The sequence below is a fragment of the Acomys minous genome (genome assembly GCF_964271855.1).
Source record: "Acomys minous genome assembly, chromosome: 9".
NCBI classification, from domain to species: domain Eukaryota; kingdom Metazoa; phylum Chordata; class Mammalia; order Rodentia; family Muridae; genus Acomys; species Acomys minous.
In genome coordinates, this window is record NC_140490.1 from 84,084,972 (window position 1) to 84,100,502 (window position 15,531).

At 52.9% G+C, this 15,531-nt stretch overlaps 1 protein-coding gene across 2 annotated transcripts in view; it reads right to left on the reverse strand.

The window, feature by feature from the left end:
• The window catches only part of MLLT1 (MLLT1 super elongation complex subunit), a 44,443-nt gene extending 29,563 nt beyond the window's left edge, over nt 1–14,880 (reverse strand). The window contains exons 1-2 of one of the 2 annotated variants that reach the window (XM_084795953.1): nt 14,585–14,880; nt 6,928–7,108 (exon numbers count right to left, since the gene is read on the reverse strand). In XM_084795953.1, the coding sequence (XP_084652079.1) occupies nt 6,928–7,108; nt 14,585–14,596 (193 nt within the window). In that variant the 5' untranslated portion in view covers nt 14,597–14,880. The remainder of the gene's footprint in view (nt 1–6,927; nt 7,109–14,584) is intronic. The other variant, XM_084795952.1, reaches the window with a different exon arrangement.
• Between the last annotated feature and the right edge of the window lie 651 nt (nt 14,881–15,531).

A 15,531-nucleotide genomic window follows, 5' to 3' on the forward strand; every position in this document is an offset into this window, starting at 1 on the left:
CTGCCCTATCCTCTGCAGGCCACAAGCTGCTTTAGTCCCAGTCCTAGGACTCTCCAGAGACAGAGCACTTCAGAAAGCAGCATATGCTATTAGCTGAGCCAAGCCAGTCTCTCCAGATCTTCCGAGGAGCAACACATGGAGACCTCTCCACTATCCAACGCACTGACAGTCTGTGGCCACAGAGTGCTTCTCAACGGAGTCTGAGCCAAGGTGGGGTGGGGTAGATAGGAAATGTACTGTCACCACTCAGTCCTCACACCTGCCCATATACTCCAACCCCACCACCTCTCAACAGGCCCTCCTTCTAGGTCTCCCCCAGCCACCGCTGACCTGCGTAAGTAGACACATCAGCTTCTCAGGGTCTCTGATGTCCAGGTCACTAGCTGCTTAGGGAGGGCATCTTAGCAAGTCTGTCACACCTCAGCCCATCCATGTCAGAAAAGGAGTCCCCCTGTATGTCTAAAGCTCCCAAAAGACCTCAATCCCTCTACCAGTATCTAGCGGGGACACTGGAAAGTCAGAGACAAACAGGCTTCTCTGGTTTTTTCCCCCTCTGCCCTAGGGGCTCACAGGACAAAAAAGGAAGCTGAAACCTGGACCAGCAGGGTGGCTCAGAAGGTAAAGAAGCGTGCCACTGAACCCAATGACCTAAGTCTGACCCTTGAACCCATGTGGTAGAGGGAGAGAATGCTCCCAAAAGTTGTCTTCCGTCTTCCATGCAAACACCAGAGTGTACTCCTCCCCCAACACACACACACACACACACACACACACACACACACACACACACACACTACATAAATTAATGCAATCAATTTTTTTAGGAGCTGGAGAGATGACTTAGCTCTTGCAAAGGACCCAAGTTCAGTTCCCAGGACCCCTTACAGCTACCTTTCATTTTAGCTCCAGGAGATCCAATGCCCTTCTGGCCTCCTGGGCACCTGCACTTTCATGCACACACTCATACACATACACAGAATAAAAGAAGCAAAAGTGATAAAATACTTAGAGAATACAACATTAAAAGAAAGTGAATTCAGTGGAAGCAGCTTGGACACAGGGAAGGGTGGGTGGGAGCAGCAGACCCGGGTGGGCAACAGCTGGGCAAGCAAGTGCAGGCACCGGACAGTAGGGCCATCCAGCAGGAACAGGAGGCTGGGCTCCTCAGTGTGCCATGAGTGAGGTCCAGGAGGAGGTAGGAGGGACGGTCAGGCAGAGTAGACATGGCTAGCACGTGGGCTTGGCTGCTCTGGGATGAGAGGAGGCTCCGGAACTCAGCCTGGTAAAGGTGGCGTGCTGGGCGCATTCTACTGTGCACAGTGAGGGAGCTGCCAGGTGTGGATGGCATCTATGCGGCCTAGCATACAAGAGGCCCTGAACTTCATCCCACTACGGAAAAAACCACACCAACAAAACAGACTTCATAAGTGGCTTTCCCTAGGTATAGTGGCACGTCCCTGTACAGCCGCCATTAGAGCACTCCAGAAGCAGAGAAAGGAGGGTCAGGAGTTCAAGCCCAAGGTCATTCTCAGCTATAATCTAAAGCTACACGCTCTGAAAAAAAATTTTTTTTTAAATCATGAGATAACGGGGAAAATGGGAGGGAGGGAAGAATGGGAGGATACAATGGATGGGATAACCATTGAGATGTAACAAGAATAAATTAATTTAAAAAAAATCATGAGATAGGCAATGGTGGCTTCATGTTGATTTCCACAAAGTTTGAAGCCAAGCAGGGCCACACAGTGACACCCCACCTCAACCAACATTAACAGGCTAGGTTGTGGCTCACGTGGTAGTCTTTACCCACAGTGCACAATGCTCTGGGCTCCACCTCCGGGTGTGGAGGTGTATGTCTGGTGCACCTGTCAGCACAGCTTTCCAGAAGCAGAGGCAAGGCTCAAGAGTTCAAGCCCATCCTTAGCTACAGCACTGATTCAAAGCCTGCCTAAGTTTAAGGTTCTGCTGCCTCAAGAAAAGAAAAAAGAAAAAAACCTTAACAACAAAAGCCCAGCGTGGTCTCCCCCTCAGCAGCAGTGTGTCTGCAGAGCAGTAGCCTTTGTAGTGAGCCAGGGCTTGGGGAATTGGAGGCATAGGGGTTCACTACCCTTGGAGAAGGTCCCAGAGAGGGGTGGGTGCAGAAGGGTGGGTGCAGAGGGATGGGTGCAGAGGGGTGGGTGCAGAGGGATGGGTGCAGAGGGGTGGGTGCAGAGGGGAGGGTGCAGAAGGAGAGGAGCACAGAGAGGAAGGACACAGAGAATCATCTTGTGAGGGAGGCTGGGGCAGTTGCAGTACACCACAAACTCAACAGGATGAAGGGGAGACAGACACATACACCAAGGGACAAGAACAAGCCAAGGCACAGGGAGTGGGGCACCTGAGATCCAGCATTCAGGAGCTAAGTTAACCACAAATAAAGGAAAGACCCTGTTATCTGACCTTGCAATGACCTCAAGCGCTCTCCTTAGACTAACTCAAAGGTAGGGCCCAGAGAGCAACCAGCCTACCCCCACGCTCAGTCAGATCCACAGTCAGGGCTGCAATCAATGCAGTCAGCCTCACTGTTCACCCCCTATCCCCACTCCAGAGGGGGAAGTACATTAGTTCTGAGCCTTGGTGGAGTGAAGGGCAGCCCCCACAGGAGGGCTATGGAGGCTCCAAGAGAGAGGCCTACCAGAAGTCCTCAGCCACCTCAGTAGGAGTCATACACTGGGCCAAAGCCAACAGAAGGAAGACACTTGCACTCAGCAAACACCTGGGGAGGGCTTCAGGTCTCTGCAGGTACCACAGCCACAAGAGACAAAGCAAGCCTAAGTGAGTCTAGCACTCGGCACCAAGCAGGACAATGATTTTCAGGCTAATCTAAAACTCACTATGTAGCAGCCCAGGTTGGTTATATGGGGTCTCACGTGTAATCCAGGCTGGCCATCAACACACCATCCTGCAGAGACTGCAGGAATGCATTACTGCAGCCAGCTAACCTCTTTTTGAAACACAGGCAGATAGGTGCTCTGCACCTCTGAACTGGCTGCTCACCTGTGAAGGCCATCAGGAGGCAGAACCTGCCAGACACCTCCACATGCACCGTGGCAGCCACAGCTGCCATACTCTAAGATGGGAGAACCAAAGTACTGAGGGAGCACGGTGGGAGTAAACAGTGGGTGGAGAACAGGTAGAAGAACGGATGGGTGGGCAGGTAGGGGTGGGTGGACTGGTGATGAATGTGTGGGTAGACGGGAGGGAGTGGGTGAGTGGGGAGACAGATCAATGGACAGGTGGTGGAAGAGAAGGAAGGAGGTAGAAATAAAGAAGATGAACACTTAGGAAGGAGGAAATTAGGATGGAAAGCACAAAGGAAAAATAATTAAAAAGAAGCCACTGCTACTCTTAAATGCTTGTCCCCTGAAGAGAAACTCTAAGAAAAACCCAGAACAACTCTATTAAAATCAGGGACAAGACAAGGCTGCCCACTCTCTCCACAGCTATTCAATACAGTGCTTGGAGTTCTAGCTAGACAACTAAAGGAGATCAAGGGGGTACAAAGTGGAAAAAAAGAAGTCAAAGTATTGCTGTTTGCAGATGATATGACTATATATATATGACTATATATATGACTCCAAAATTCAACCAGGGAACTCCTACAGCTGATAAACACCTTCAGCAAAGAGGCTGGATACAAAATTAACTCAAATAAATAAATAAATAAATAAATCCAGTAGCCCTCCTGTATACAAACAATAAATGGGCTGAGAAATAGGAAAACTACACCCTTCACAATAGTCCAAATAATATAAAATATCTTGGGTAACTCTAACCAAGCAAGTGAAAGACTTATATGACAAGAACTTTAAGTCTTTGAAGAAAGAAATCAGAGAAGATATTAGAGGATGGAAAGATCTCCCATATCATAGATCGGTAGGATTAACAGTGAAAATGGCCAACTTACCAAAAGCAATCTACAAATTCAATGCAATTCCCAGCAAAATTGACTTTTTTTTTTTTTTTTTTTTTTGCAGACCTTGAAAGAATGATACTCAACTTCAATGGGGGGGGGGGGGGGGGGAACCTAAGATAGCTAAACCAATTAAAAGAACTTCTGGAGCCGGGCAGTGGTGGAGCACGCCTTTAATCCCAGCACTCGGGAGGCAGAGGCAGGCGGATCACTGTAAATTCGAGGTCAGCCTGTTCTACAGAGTGAGTCCAGGACAGCCAAGGCTACACAGAGAAACCCTGTCTTGAAAAACCAAAAAAAAAAAAAAAAAAAAAAGAACTTTGGGAGGCCTCACCATTCCTGATTTCAAGGTGTACTACAGAGCAACACTAATAAATACTCCATGGTATTGGCATAAAAATAGACAAGCCAATTAATGGAATCACATCAAAGCCCCAGAAGTAAGTTCAGTAAGTTCAAACACCTATGGAGACCTGATTTTTGATAAAGAACACAGAAATATACAATGGAAAAAATAAATCATTTTCAATAAATGGTGCTGGTCTAACTGAATGTCTGCATGTAGGAGAATGCAAATAGATCCATATTTGCACTAAATTCAAGTCCAAGTAGATCAAAGACCTCAACATAAAACTGGACACACTAAATCTGACAGAAGAGGAAGTGGACAATAGGAGACAACTTCCTGAACAGAGCATCAACTGTGTAAAGGTGCAGAACTGTGGGAGTGGTCACTGGCTGGCCCATTCCACGAGAGGAAGCCCACCCTGACACTGCTTAGACATCCAGGAACCAGAGGCTGGACAACCTGGGGACCTAGCATAGAACCAAACACAACGAGCAACAACAGCAAAGTCAGTGAAATAATTCCTAATGATACTTTGCTACACTTGCAGACATCTGAGAGGCTTCATCCAGGAACTGAGGGAAACAGATGCAGAGACCCTCAGGCAAACATTAGGCAGAGCTTGGGGAGTCCTGCACAAGGGGGAAGGAAGGATTACAGGAGCCAGAGGGGCCAAGGACACCGAAACCAAGTCCACAGAATCAACTAACCTGGCACACATGCGCTCACAGAGACGGAACCACCAACCAGGGAGCCTGCACAGTCTGACCCTGGCCACCGGCACATAGGTTACAGTTGCGTAGCTTGGTCTTCTTGTGGGATTCCGAACAGTGGGAGCAGGGGTTGCCTCTGACTCTGCTGCCTGCCTTTAGGACCCTCTCCTCCCACTGGGTTGCTTCATCTATACTCAGTAGGGGCAGCAACTTGATCTGCCATGGCTGACTGATACCCATGTCTTTTTCTAAAGAAAAACAGAGAGGAGTAGATGGGGGGAGGTAAAGGGGAGAGAGTGGGAGGAGAGGAGGGAGGGGAAACTGTGGTCACGATGTAAAACTAAATAAATTAACAAGTAAGTTGTGGCTTGGCCTTTCGACTCTGTGGGTTCTTCTTTTTCCCACTCTTTATCCCCCACCCCCAGTTTCACTCCCTATCACTAGACAGGAGAGAAAGAATGACAGGGGAGAGAGAGAGAAAGAGAAATCCTTGAGTCTAATTTCTTTCCCCTTTGAGTAAAATTACTAACAAACTGCAACCCACCCTCCTAAACGACCACCAACCTATCGGAGCTCTAGCATTAATATAACCTCTGAAAAGCTCCCAGAATTCCAAACGTCACACAATCACAGAAACTACCTGCAGCTAGTTTAATATTCGTATTTTTTAAAGAAACCAAAATTCTAGAATTGTCAATACATGGTCCAAGCATAACTTCCTCTGTGACACCTGTCATCCACAGACCCGGTGTCAATATGCACGGGCTCAGCCCAGGTAGCAATGCAGCAGGCGAGCAGTCCAGCAGCAGTTCTCCCCACATGCAACGCTTCACTACAGAACCGCATTCTGTCCATTCTAACACACCCAAGAACGCAGTATTTACTGGTGGGTGATCTTGCGGTGAGGGGGCTGGGGCGTGATGGGGTGGGGCCCCTGACCACGATACACCACCCTCGGGTGTGGGGATGTGACTTAGTTGTAAGTACTCACCTAACACGTATAAAATCCTATGTTTCCGCAGTAGCACGACACGGAAAAAGAACTGCTGTGGACTCCAGGGCAAAAGTGAAGACTAAACAAGGAGGGAGGCGAGCCGGCCTCCACACAGACCATCTGCCCACGCCTGCCAGAGCTCCAGTCCACAGAAAGTCACCTCTGATCACAAACCCCACCAGACTCTGTCCCCTAGGGAGGCAGGTGGGGAAGCGTGGGGACAGTGATGGGAACTGCATGTTACAGCCTTGGTAACACAGTCCCCAGAAGACAGACACAATGCAAGGACAGTAGTGACAGGAGCCCCCGCAACCTTTCCTTTCTTCCACATAGTATGCTCTGATTAGTTTTCCCTCTCCCAACTCCTCCCAGATCCTCTACACTTCCCCACCCATCCAAGTCCACATCTTTTCTATCTCTCTCATTAGATTACAAACAAGCATCTAAAAATAATGACAATATAAGATAAAACAAAACAAACCAGAATAGGATCCCCCCCCAAAAAAAGGCAAAGAGAAAAAAGCATAAGAAAAAAAAAATTCAGATGCTGAGACGCAATTATTTACACACATAGAAATCCCATACCTAATATATAAGCTAAAGATCTACAAGGGGACAAAAAAGCCCAGACAAAGCACTGTGTGATAAACAAAACAAACAAAAACCCTCCAAAAATTCTGCTGAGTTCATTTTGTACTGGGCATGGCGCCTGTCCTTAAGATGAGACTTCTCAGAGTTCTTAAACCATCACTCTAATTGCTTCCGACCTGGGATGCTTCCTGGCTATTCTAGCACCCACCTGTCCCCAGCCAGTTCCCATGGGTGGGCGGGTCAGAGTCACTAGTGACAGGAGGAAAAGGGCTTCTGCCACCACCAAGCTCACGGGAACCACTATGGGGAAAGACAGGGAAAGGGCACTCACCACGCTTGGGTTTGGGGAAGCTGTCATGCAGCCGGAAGATGACCTTCTCCACGAAGTGCTGAATGTCACACTGCTCAGGGCCACGCACGAAGACCATCCAGTCATGGGTGAAGCCCTCCGTGGTGGGCTTCTTACGCAGCTGGGCACGATGCCCCAGCTCTAACTTCACCTGGACAGTGCACTGCGGGGGAAGAGAGAGGCAGGGACCTGGTCAGCATGGAGGCACCACACTCTCCAGCATGCAGAGAGGGCTTAGGCTCCTCCCAGCTGCAGCATCTGTGCCCCCTTCATCTCCATACTGTCCCCTGGACATGCTAGTCAATTCATCGCTGAGGACCTGATGGTTCCCTCCACAGGGCAGTTTTCCCAGGCCCCGCCCAGTCTGTCCTTTATGGAAACCACCATGGCCCCAGCTGTTTGTCTGTCGTAGAGCACAGCTAGGAGGCCAGCTACTGAGGGCCCCCAGGGTGCCACCATAGCCGGCCACAGCAGCCCCTTGAGGGAGCACTCTCATCCTCCCCTCCTCCTGCAAGTGTCTTGACACTGTACCCTGAAACCTCAGGTGATTCAGGCCAGCCCCAAACTAAACACAAAACCACTAAACTCCAAGAGACTCCCAGCACCAAGGTGGGCCCACCTCAGAAAGGGAACCATCTCTGGACATGTTATGCCTGTGTGTGTGTTATGTACAGGTTCAAAGTTCCTCTTCCACCACTCTCCACCTTACATATTGATGAAGGACCTCCTCTCTGAGCCCAGGGTGTGCTGGTCTGGCTTGTCCAGGTTACCAGCTTGCCCAGGAGTTGGTTAGTTTTTGTCAAGTTGACAAAAGCGGGAGTCCATCTAAACAGCGAACTTCAGCTGAGGAAACCTCCTATCAGATCAGCCTGAGGGGGGTTTTCTTGATTAATGATTGACTTGCCAGGGCTCAGCCCCCCATGAACTATGCCACCTCTGGGCAGGTGGTCCTGGCATGTATGAAAAAACAGAACTAAGGAAGCCCTGGGAGCAAGCCTTGACTGTATGATGGGCTGTGATTGACACATATAAGCCAAATTAACCTGTCTTTAGTCATGGTGTTTACCCCAGCAACAGACAGAAAGGGGATCAAGCCCCTAGGACTGCTGCCTCCCAGTGCTGGCCCACTTCTCACATGGATGCTGGGCAGCTCGGCTCCACCTTCATACTTGCACAGTGAGCACTTTAGTCACTGAGCTGCCTTCCAGCCTTTTTGTGTATTTTTAATGTAGTGTGTGTGTCTGTGTGCAGACACACGCGTGCACGCGCGGAGGCAGAGGGCAGCTATTAGTTGTCACCCTCAGGAATACTACTCACTTTTTAAAAAAACATTTACATTTATATGTCTGTCTATGTATCTGCCGTGTTGTGGGGCTGGGGTGTCAGAAGAGGAAAATGGATCCCAAGAACTGATGCTGCAGGTGACTGAGTCCCCTGCTGGGTGCTGGGAACCCCTGTGCAGCAGCGGCAAGTGCTCTTAACAATCTAGCCATTTCTCTAGCCCATAGGGAACTGCTTGCCCCAGCTCCCCAAGGCTGGGATCATAACACACACCTCACCCAGCTTCTTCACATGGCTTCTAGGGACCCAACTCAGACTCTCATGTTTGTAAGGCATCCCAAAAACAACTCATTCATTCTCATTGTCTGTCTGTCTCTGTCTGTCTGTCTGTCTGTCTGTCTGTCTGTCTCTCTCTCTCTCTCTCTCTAGTACTATGGATTGAATGAAGGGCCTTAATGTGTGTTAGGCAAGCACTATATCACTGAGCTACACCACCAGGGCCTCCCTAGATATTTATTTTTGAGTCAGGGTCTCACATGTAACTCTGGCCAGCCTACAGTTCTGTAAACCAGACTATCATTGAACTCAGTCCTGAGACTTAGGGTATATGCCACCATATTCAGTCCTAGCCTCCCCCTCCCTACACTTTTGTTTTCTAAAAGACAAAGTCTCCACAGAGAAACCCTGTCTTGAAAAAAACCAAAAAGACAAAGTCTCACCATGCAGCCTAGGCTGGCCTTGAACTCTGCATCCTCCTGCTTTCTGAGTGCTGGGGTCTCAGGTTTGACCCCCAACAGCACACTTTTGGCAGAAAGGGCCTGACAGTAGGAAACACAGTCATGACAGCAGCAGAGAGGCCATACCGGATTGCTAAGTGCCCTGCCCAGATAAGCAAGACAATCAGGTCGAAGGCCCAGGCTGTCCGCCAGGAATTCCCACACACTGGCCTCTGAACAGCCCTCTTCAGTGGAGCCAGTGTCCAGGTCCCTGGACCCCAGGGGTCCCACCTACATCCCCAACTCCTGTCACCACACCTGATCATATAGCCCCTCTAGCATCGATGTACTCAGATCTCTGCCAGGACAATCATCCTCTGAGCTCGTGGGAAGAGCTCTGTGGCTCTACGTCTACCAGAGGTCTACCAGAGGTCTACCAGAGGTCTACCAGAGGGGCACCCAGATGGGCGGCAGTGTGTGTGTGAGATTGCAGACTCTGAGTGGGTAATGGCAGGGATAGCTGCAAGACATGCTCCACCACAAATGGTGGTAAGTGGGGAAGAAGCTAGAGAAGGGAAAGCTGGAGACACTGACAGGAGAAACCAGCTGGACTCCCGAGTGCAGACACGATGTGGTCTCTGAGACAAAGGGGCAGGGCTATAACTCAGCATGGACAGTCAGGAGGGGAGAACAGAAGTCCAGAATCCCAACACTGGCGACATTGGGGAAAACTACCCATCAACACCTAGACACAGCTGGGTGTGGTGCCACCAGTGACCCGGCAGAGGCAAAGAGGATAGTTCAAGGCCAGCCTGGGCAACATGGCCAGACCCCAGGATGCCTGCAAGGACAAACTGCATACAGAGCACAAGCAGCTACGAGCTCAAAGCTCTGAATGGAGAATTTCCTAGAGCAATTCTACCAGCACCCCAGTGGTCATCATCAGTAGGGCCACTGTTGACTAGAGGCTTCTGAGACTCCCAAACACTGGTGACCCCGCTCCCCTGAGCCACTTCTTGGGAATTCCCATCTGCTGTGGGCCTGTCTCCCTGCATCCTACGACTCAGCAGCTGAACCCTGGGCAGCCTGCCTGGCAGTGCTGATGAGCGGGGCTCCCACTTGGGCTATAGCACAGGCAGCACAGTGGCTACTGCAGAAGAATGACCACAGCTCCATCAGAGCTGGGACGCAGGCGCCAACACTTTGAGGCACAAGCCAAAGTAAACAGGAGTTTTTGAGACAGTGGCAGCCTGTGCCCAAAGCACTAGCTAGTGACACTGATGCTCAAGGGGCTGGTGCCAACTGGGGCCCTACCCCCAAACAGCCAGTCAAAGCTTGGGCCCAGGAGGCAGTCATTAGCTGTTAGTTTTCCTATAGGCTTTCTCCTAAATTTTCTGGTGGGAATTCTCTGTAACAAAATGCTCTTTCCTCTGGGAATCTACACAAAGCCCCACGGTATTAATTACACCTGTCATCTGGCTCCTGCAGCCAGTACCTTGGCATGCATCTGGTCCTCGCCTTTAGTAAGAAAAAACATGAGGTCCGCCTCCATAGCAAAGTTCACACACACTGTCGGTGAAGGTGCCAAGACCCAACAGAGCACTGGTAACACAAGACCAAATCAACTGAGGTCTCTAGAATCTGTCCCTCTAGTCTCAGACAACACTTCTGTGGAAGCAGGTAGCCTGAACCATCAGAGAAAACATGCATCCTAAGACAGTCCATTAAAAAGTCTGGCACGGGGCTGGAGTGATGGCTCAGTGGTTAAGAACACCGTCTGCTCTTCCAGAAGTCCTGAGTTCAATTCCCAGCAACCACATGATGGCTCATAGCCATCTATCATGAGATCTGGTTCCCTCTTCTGGTGTACATGCAGGCAGAATACTATATATGTAATAAATAAATAAATCTTAAAAAAAAAAAAAAGTCTGGCACCAGGCAAAAGGCAAGACAAGTCTAGAGGTCAACAAATAAAAAAATAAGACAGAGCTGGCAGTCCTGGGGCCCTGTCCTCCTACCACTGTCACCTCCTTTCTGGGCCCAGCACCTTCTTCCCTCTGACAGGGCACAAACAAAGGAAAGGGACAGGTGTGCCATCCACATGGATATGATAGGTACTGTAGACCGACTGTGTGGGTGTCTACAACAGAAGAGGCACCATGTGTCTCCTAGGAATGTGGACAAGGGCCCTAGGTGGGGGTACTTCAACTGCTGGCATTTCTAATCCAGGCCCCAGGCTCCTAGCTCCTGTCAATCAGGGCAGCAGAGCAGAGTGAGAAAGCCTGAGGCTAGCTGCAGAGGACCAGGGACTTGGCTCCAGCTCCAGTGCTTTGCCCACAGCCTCCCTCCGGACTCCTGTAAGGAGGCAGAACACTCAGGATGTCAGGAAAAGCTCTACACTGGCCCTGGCTGCCTTGGGCCCCACACCCGAGCCAAACCTCCCCTCCCAGAGTGCAGCAGTCCAAACAGGGTCTCCTGTGATCACACTGCACCCCTTCTGGGGCCAGGCCAGGAACTCTGGTAAGGGGGCTCCCAGGTTCTTTGGGAGTCGGGACAACCTCCCTAGTGGTTTGCTGCGGAGCCCCACTGAGCTCATCTCATCTTTCCAGCACTGTACCCTGACAAGCCAACTCCATCCCACCCCTCTCCAAAGTGAGCAGCAACCCTGGACAAGCCCCTGCTCAGCATGGAATCCAATACAACAGACAGCACACCGGATTTGGGGGTGGGGTGAGCATGGGGGGGGGGGCGGGATACCTGAGACACTTTCTTGGCCTTCTGGCCCACAGGGAAAATGGGAAGCCCAGGGCAAAAAGCAAACTACCGCTTCTGTGCTGGCCACAAGAGAACACTAGAACAGGACGGGGACAGAGCAGGCAGGCAAGCAGGGCCAGCACCCAAGCTGGAGCACTCTGCTTCCCAGTAAGGTACATATGGGTTCACGGCAACCCAGGGGGTAGAGGGAGGCTCAGACCACCCATCGCACCTACAGTCCTGTGAGGATCACATCTGAGGGCCAACCCTCCACTTCCCACAGGGATCTCACAGTTGAGGTGTGGGGGTGGAGGTGGCGGTCAGCTTCTGAGCTGGCAGGGAAGAAGGGGCAGACGGCACATGCAGACAGGTGCACTTCTGTTAGCCTCGGGGGGAGGGGGGGGGGCTGGGTGCTCAGCCATGATGGCTCCCCAGAATGTAACAGGTGACTTCATGACCTAAGGAAGACTCAACTTTTCATGCTACTTGGCTGAAACCTAAAAAAGCAGCCACAGTCACACCTGAGCTCCAGCAGCTCTTAGGGTCTGTCACCTGAGAGAAGCCTTTTCCCCACTGCTCATGACTGCAACCGCGGCCTTTCCTCAGCATCCCAGGCACAAAGTGACAGCCACCTAGCACAACACAAAAGGAATGGCCTCCAATCCTTTGGGGACTCTGGGGAGGATAGGGACCGAGCCCTGCACTTTGGTGTGCAGAGGGTGCTGAAAGGACAGGGACTCTCTGTGTAGTTCAATCAAGGAAGAGCCCAGGTAGCAAGCAGGTTTGCAAAGCAACCTGTTCACTAACAGAAAGCCAGGCACACCAGACACAAGAGCAATGCCACCAGCTACCTGTCCCAATGATCCTAAGTCATGGACAGTGGGACACACAGGAAGGTCCCTTACCCACGTGCCCGAAACTACACAGCCACATGGCCAAACCAGACAAAGCTGCCTCCATGGCAGCAGCAGCCAGGAATGCCCCAACCTGCCCTTGCCAACAGCTGAGGAAGCCATCAGCTGCCACCCCCACAGCTCCCCAGGACTGGGGCCCTGGAAGCTTGGGCTTTGAAGGGAAGGGGGAAGATGTGACCCTGGGTGAGAGTAATCTGAAGAAGACAGGGAGGAGGAGATCACATGGTGGAGAGCTGGGTAACATGGGCACAGGCCAGAAGACACTCAGCTTTACAAGACCAACAGGGCCAGTTTCCAAGTGGCAGGGGGCTGCCAATGGGGGCCTGAGGGATCCACCTGCAGCTGAGATTGGGAATCAGTGGGGATGGGAGGGTGAGAGGGAGCGGGCACAGAGGGGAAGGGATGATGGTTCTGGAAACTGGCTGCAGCAAGGCTAGCTGAAATTAGAGTCAGCTGACAGGGTGAGAGGGCTGGACTAGGATTACAGAAAGAGAGTCATAAATCAGCGTCCCAGGTAGAAAGCTGGCCAGAGCCAAGGGACATAACTGGGTCTTAGGACTCTGAAGGGCTTCTGGGGTACCAGGTCAGAGACTGCCCTTGGTCTGGATCTGAAAGGTGGTGCCACCCTTGGGCCCTGCGCACAGAGGAGAGAAGGCAGCAGGGAAGCTCAAAAAGGGGCCGAAGACTCCAGCCCAGGCTCAAGTCCCCAGGGTCCCAGGGACACAGAATGCAAGGGAACCAGCTGCTCACACGAGGAAGGGGTACAGGAAAGGTGGCAGGCTAAGAAGGAGGCTGGGGGAAAGTGGAATGAAGTGGGTGTCTTGAATGGAGAGAGGGTGGGGTTACGGCAGGGGGCATTCGAAACAGAGCTGAAGCGGACCAGTACACAAGTACCTGGCTGAGAGTGCCTAGAGTCTGGGGAGACTTGGGCTCATGGGTCCAGAAGAAACCGCTCCAAAGGAGACAGGCTCAGACTTGGGGAAGTGTGTGGCATCTTAAAGGCTGGCCTATAGTCCCTGGAGCTGTCCATGGGGACTCTATGTGGGTCTCCACAGATTCAGAGCCACGCTGGGGACCACAGGGGCTGGAACTGCCACTGAAGTTCTGAGATGTTTCCAAGGGTGCTGGGCCAGACAAGGGAGCCAGGGGCTCTGAGATGCACTGAGTCCTGAAGGGAGTCTGGCTAGACTTGGATTTAGAAATGTAAGTACACTGGGGGGGGGGGGGGAGCTCCCAGTTGGGTGGCCAAGGGTTCCGTTTATGTACTGGCATTCTAAAAGATTCCCCGGGGGAATTCTGGGCTAGGATAGTATCCCCAAGGTGCTGTGGGTGGCTATGGGGTTCCAAAAGTCTTCCTGGAGAGCTGTGGATCAGGGTGGGGGATCCCCAGAGTGCTATGGGGGAAATCCCAAAGGGTTCTGGAACAGACTTAGGTTGATGCCCAGGGCGCTGAAGCCCTGGAATCCTGAGAGGCACCTCAGGAGTCTGTGTGTAAAACGGGGTCCTAAGGGGGTAACTCCGGGGACCTCTGGAACGAGATGGAGTTCCGAAGGTGCTGAAGACCTGGGGTCCTGAGTGGCGCCCAAGGGTTCTAAGGGGGCTCTCTGAGGGGACTCTGGGCCCAGGCTGTGTTTTCCAGAATGCCGTGGCGGTGTAGATGCACTACGCTGGCAAAAGGTTCACCAGGGAGGAGCGGGTGGCACTGGGGTGCTGAGATGCACCCCAAGGGGTTCTGCACTAGAGCTGGGGTCGCGATGGGGGAGGGGTGCGTGGGGTCGCAATGGGGGAGGGGCGTCCCGAGATGGCGATGGGGGAGGGGAAGGGCGCCCCGGGGTCGCGGTGGCGGGATGGGTGGGGGTTCCCAATCCGGCCGGGCGCGCGCACATCGGGCGCGCGCAGGCCCGTGTGCGCGCAGGGCCGGCCGAAGCGCGGTGCAGAGCAGCGGGAGGCCGGTCCCGGGCGGAGGCTTCTCACCTGATTGTCCATGGCTGGCGCCCGCCCCGCCCCCAAGCCCGCGTCGCTCCCGCCGCCGCCGCTCAGCGCCGCCCCGCCGCCCTCATTGTCTGTCGCGGGCTCGCCGCCGCCGCCGCCGCCGCCGCTACGGGCCGCCCGCCTGCCAGCCGCGCTGAACCGGAAACCGCCGCCAGCCCCGGCCGCTCAGCGACCGCGGGGCCCCTAGCCGCCGTCTCGGGCCCGGCCTCGCCGACAGACAAGCTGCCAAGCCTGTCAGAGAGCCAGAGAACTGCGCACGGGGCGGGATTTCCGGGCTGGTGGGGGCCCGCCGGGCTGCAGTCCGAGCGACGAAGCCGTCAGCCAATAGGAAGCAGGCGCCGTAGGGGGCGGGCGGAGGGAGGGAGGGAGGCGCGAGGCGAGCGCGGCCGAGCGGCGCGAGGTGTGCGCCGCACGTGGAGGGGGCGGGCCAGGCCGCGGTGTGGCGCTTGCGCAGTGGGGCCCCGAGTGGCTCTAGCGGGAGGGTCCCCGAAAGGGCACTAAGATTTCGGGTTCGAGCCCTGGGAAGAGAGAGGACACCGACGATGTTTGGTGATGCTGTGTGACGAAGCGGGCCGTTATCTTACCAATCTGGATCGCGTAAAGCTTGTGGATTCAGCCCGATTCTCCCTCCCAAGGCATCTCGGTTTGCGCATCTAGAAAAATGAAGCCGGGAGTCTGGCTGGATGGTCAGAGTCAAGTCGGGGTTCCCCCGCAGCGGAGGCATGTAACTTCAGCGCCCTCTTATGGCCTCCTGAGCACTGCCCACAAGTGCCAGCGCTCACATGAAGACGGCAGACGCATAACTTAAAATAATTTGAAAACAGACATACAACCAGGCAGGGGTGGCTCACGCCTTAATCCCAGCATTCAGGGAAGCAGAGGCAGGAGGATCTTTGCTAGTCCAGCCTGGTCTACAAAGCCAGTCCAGG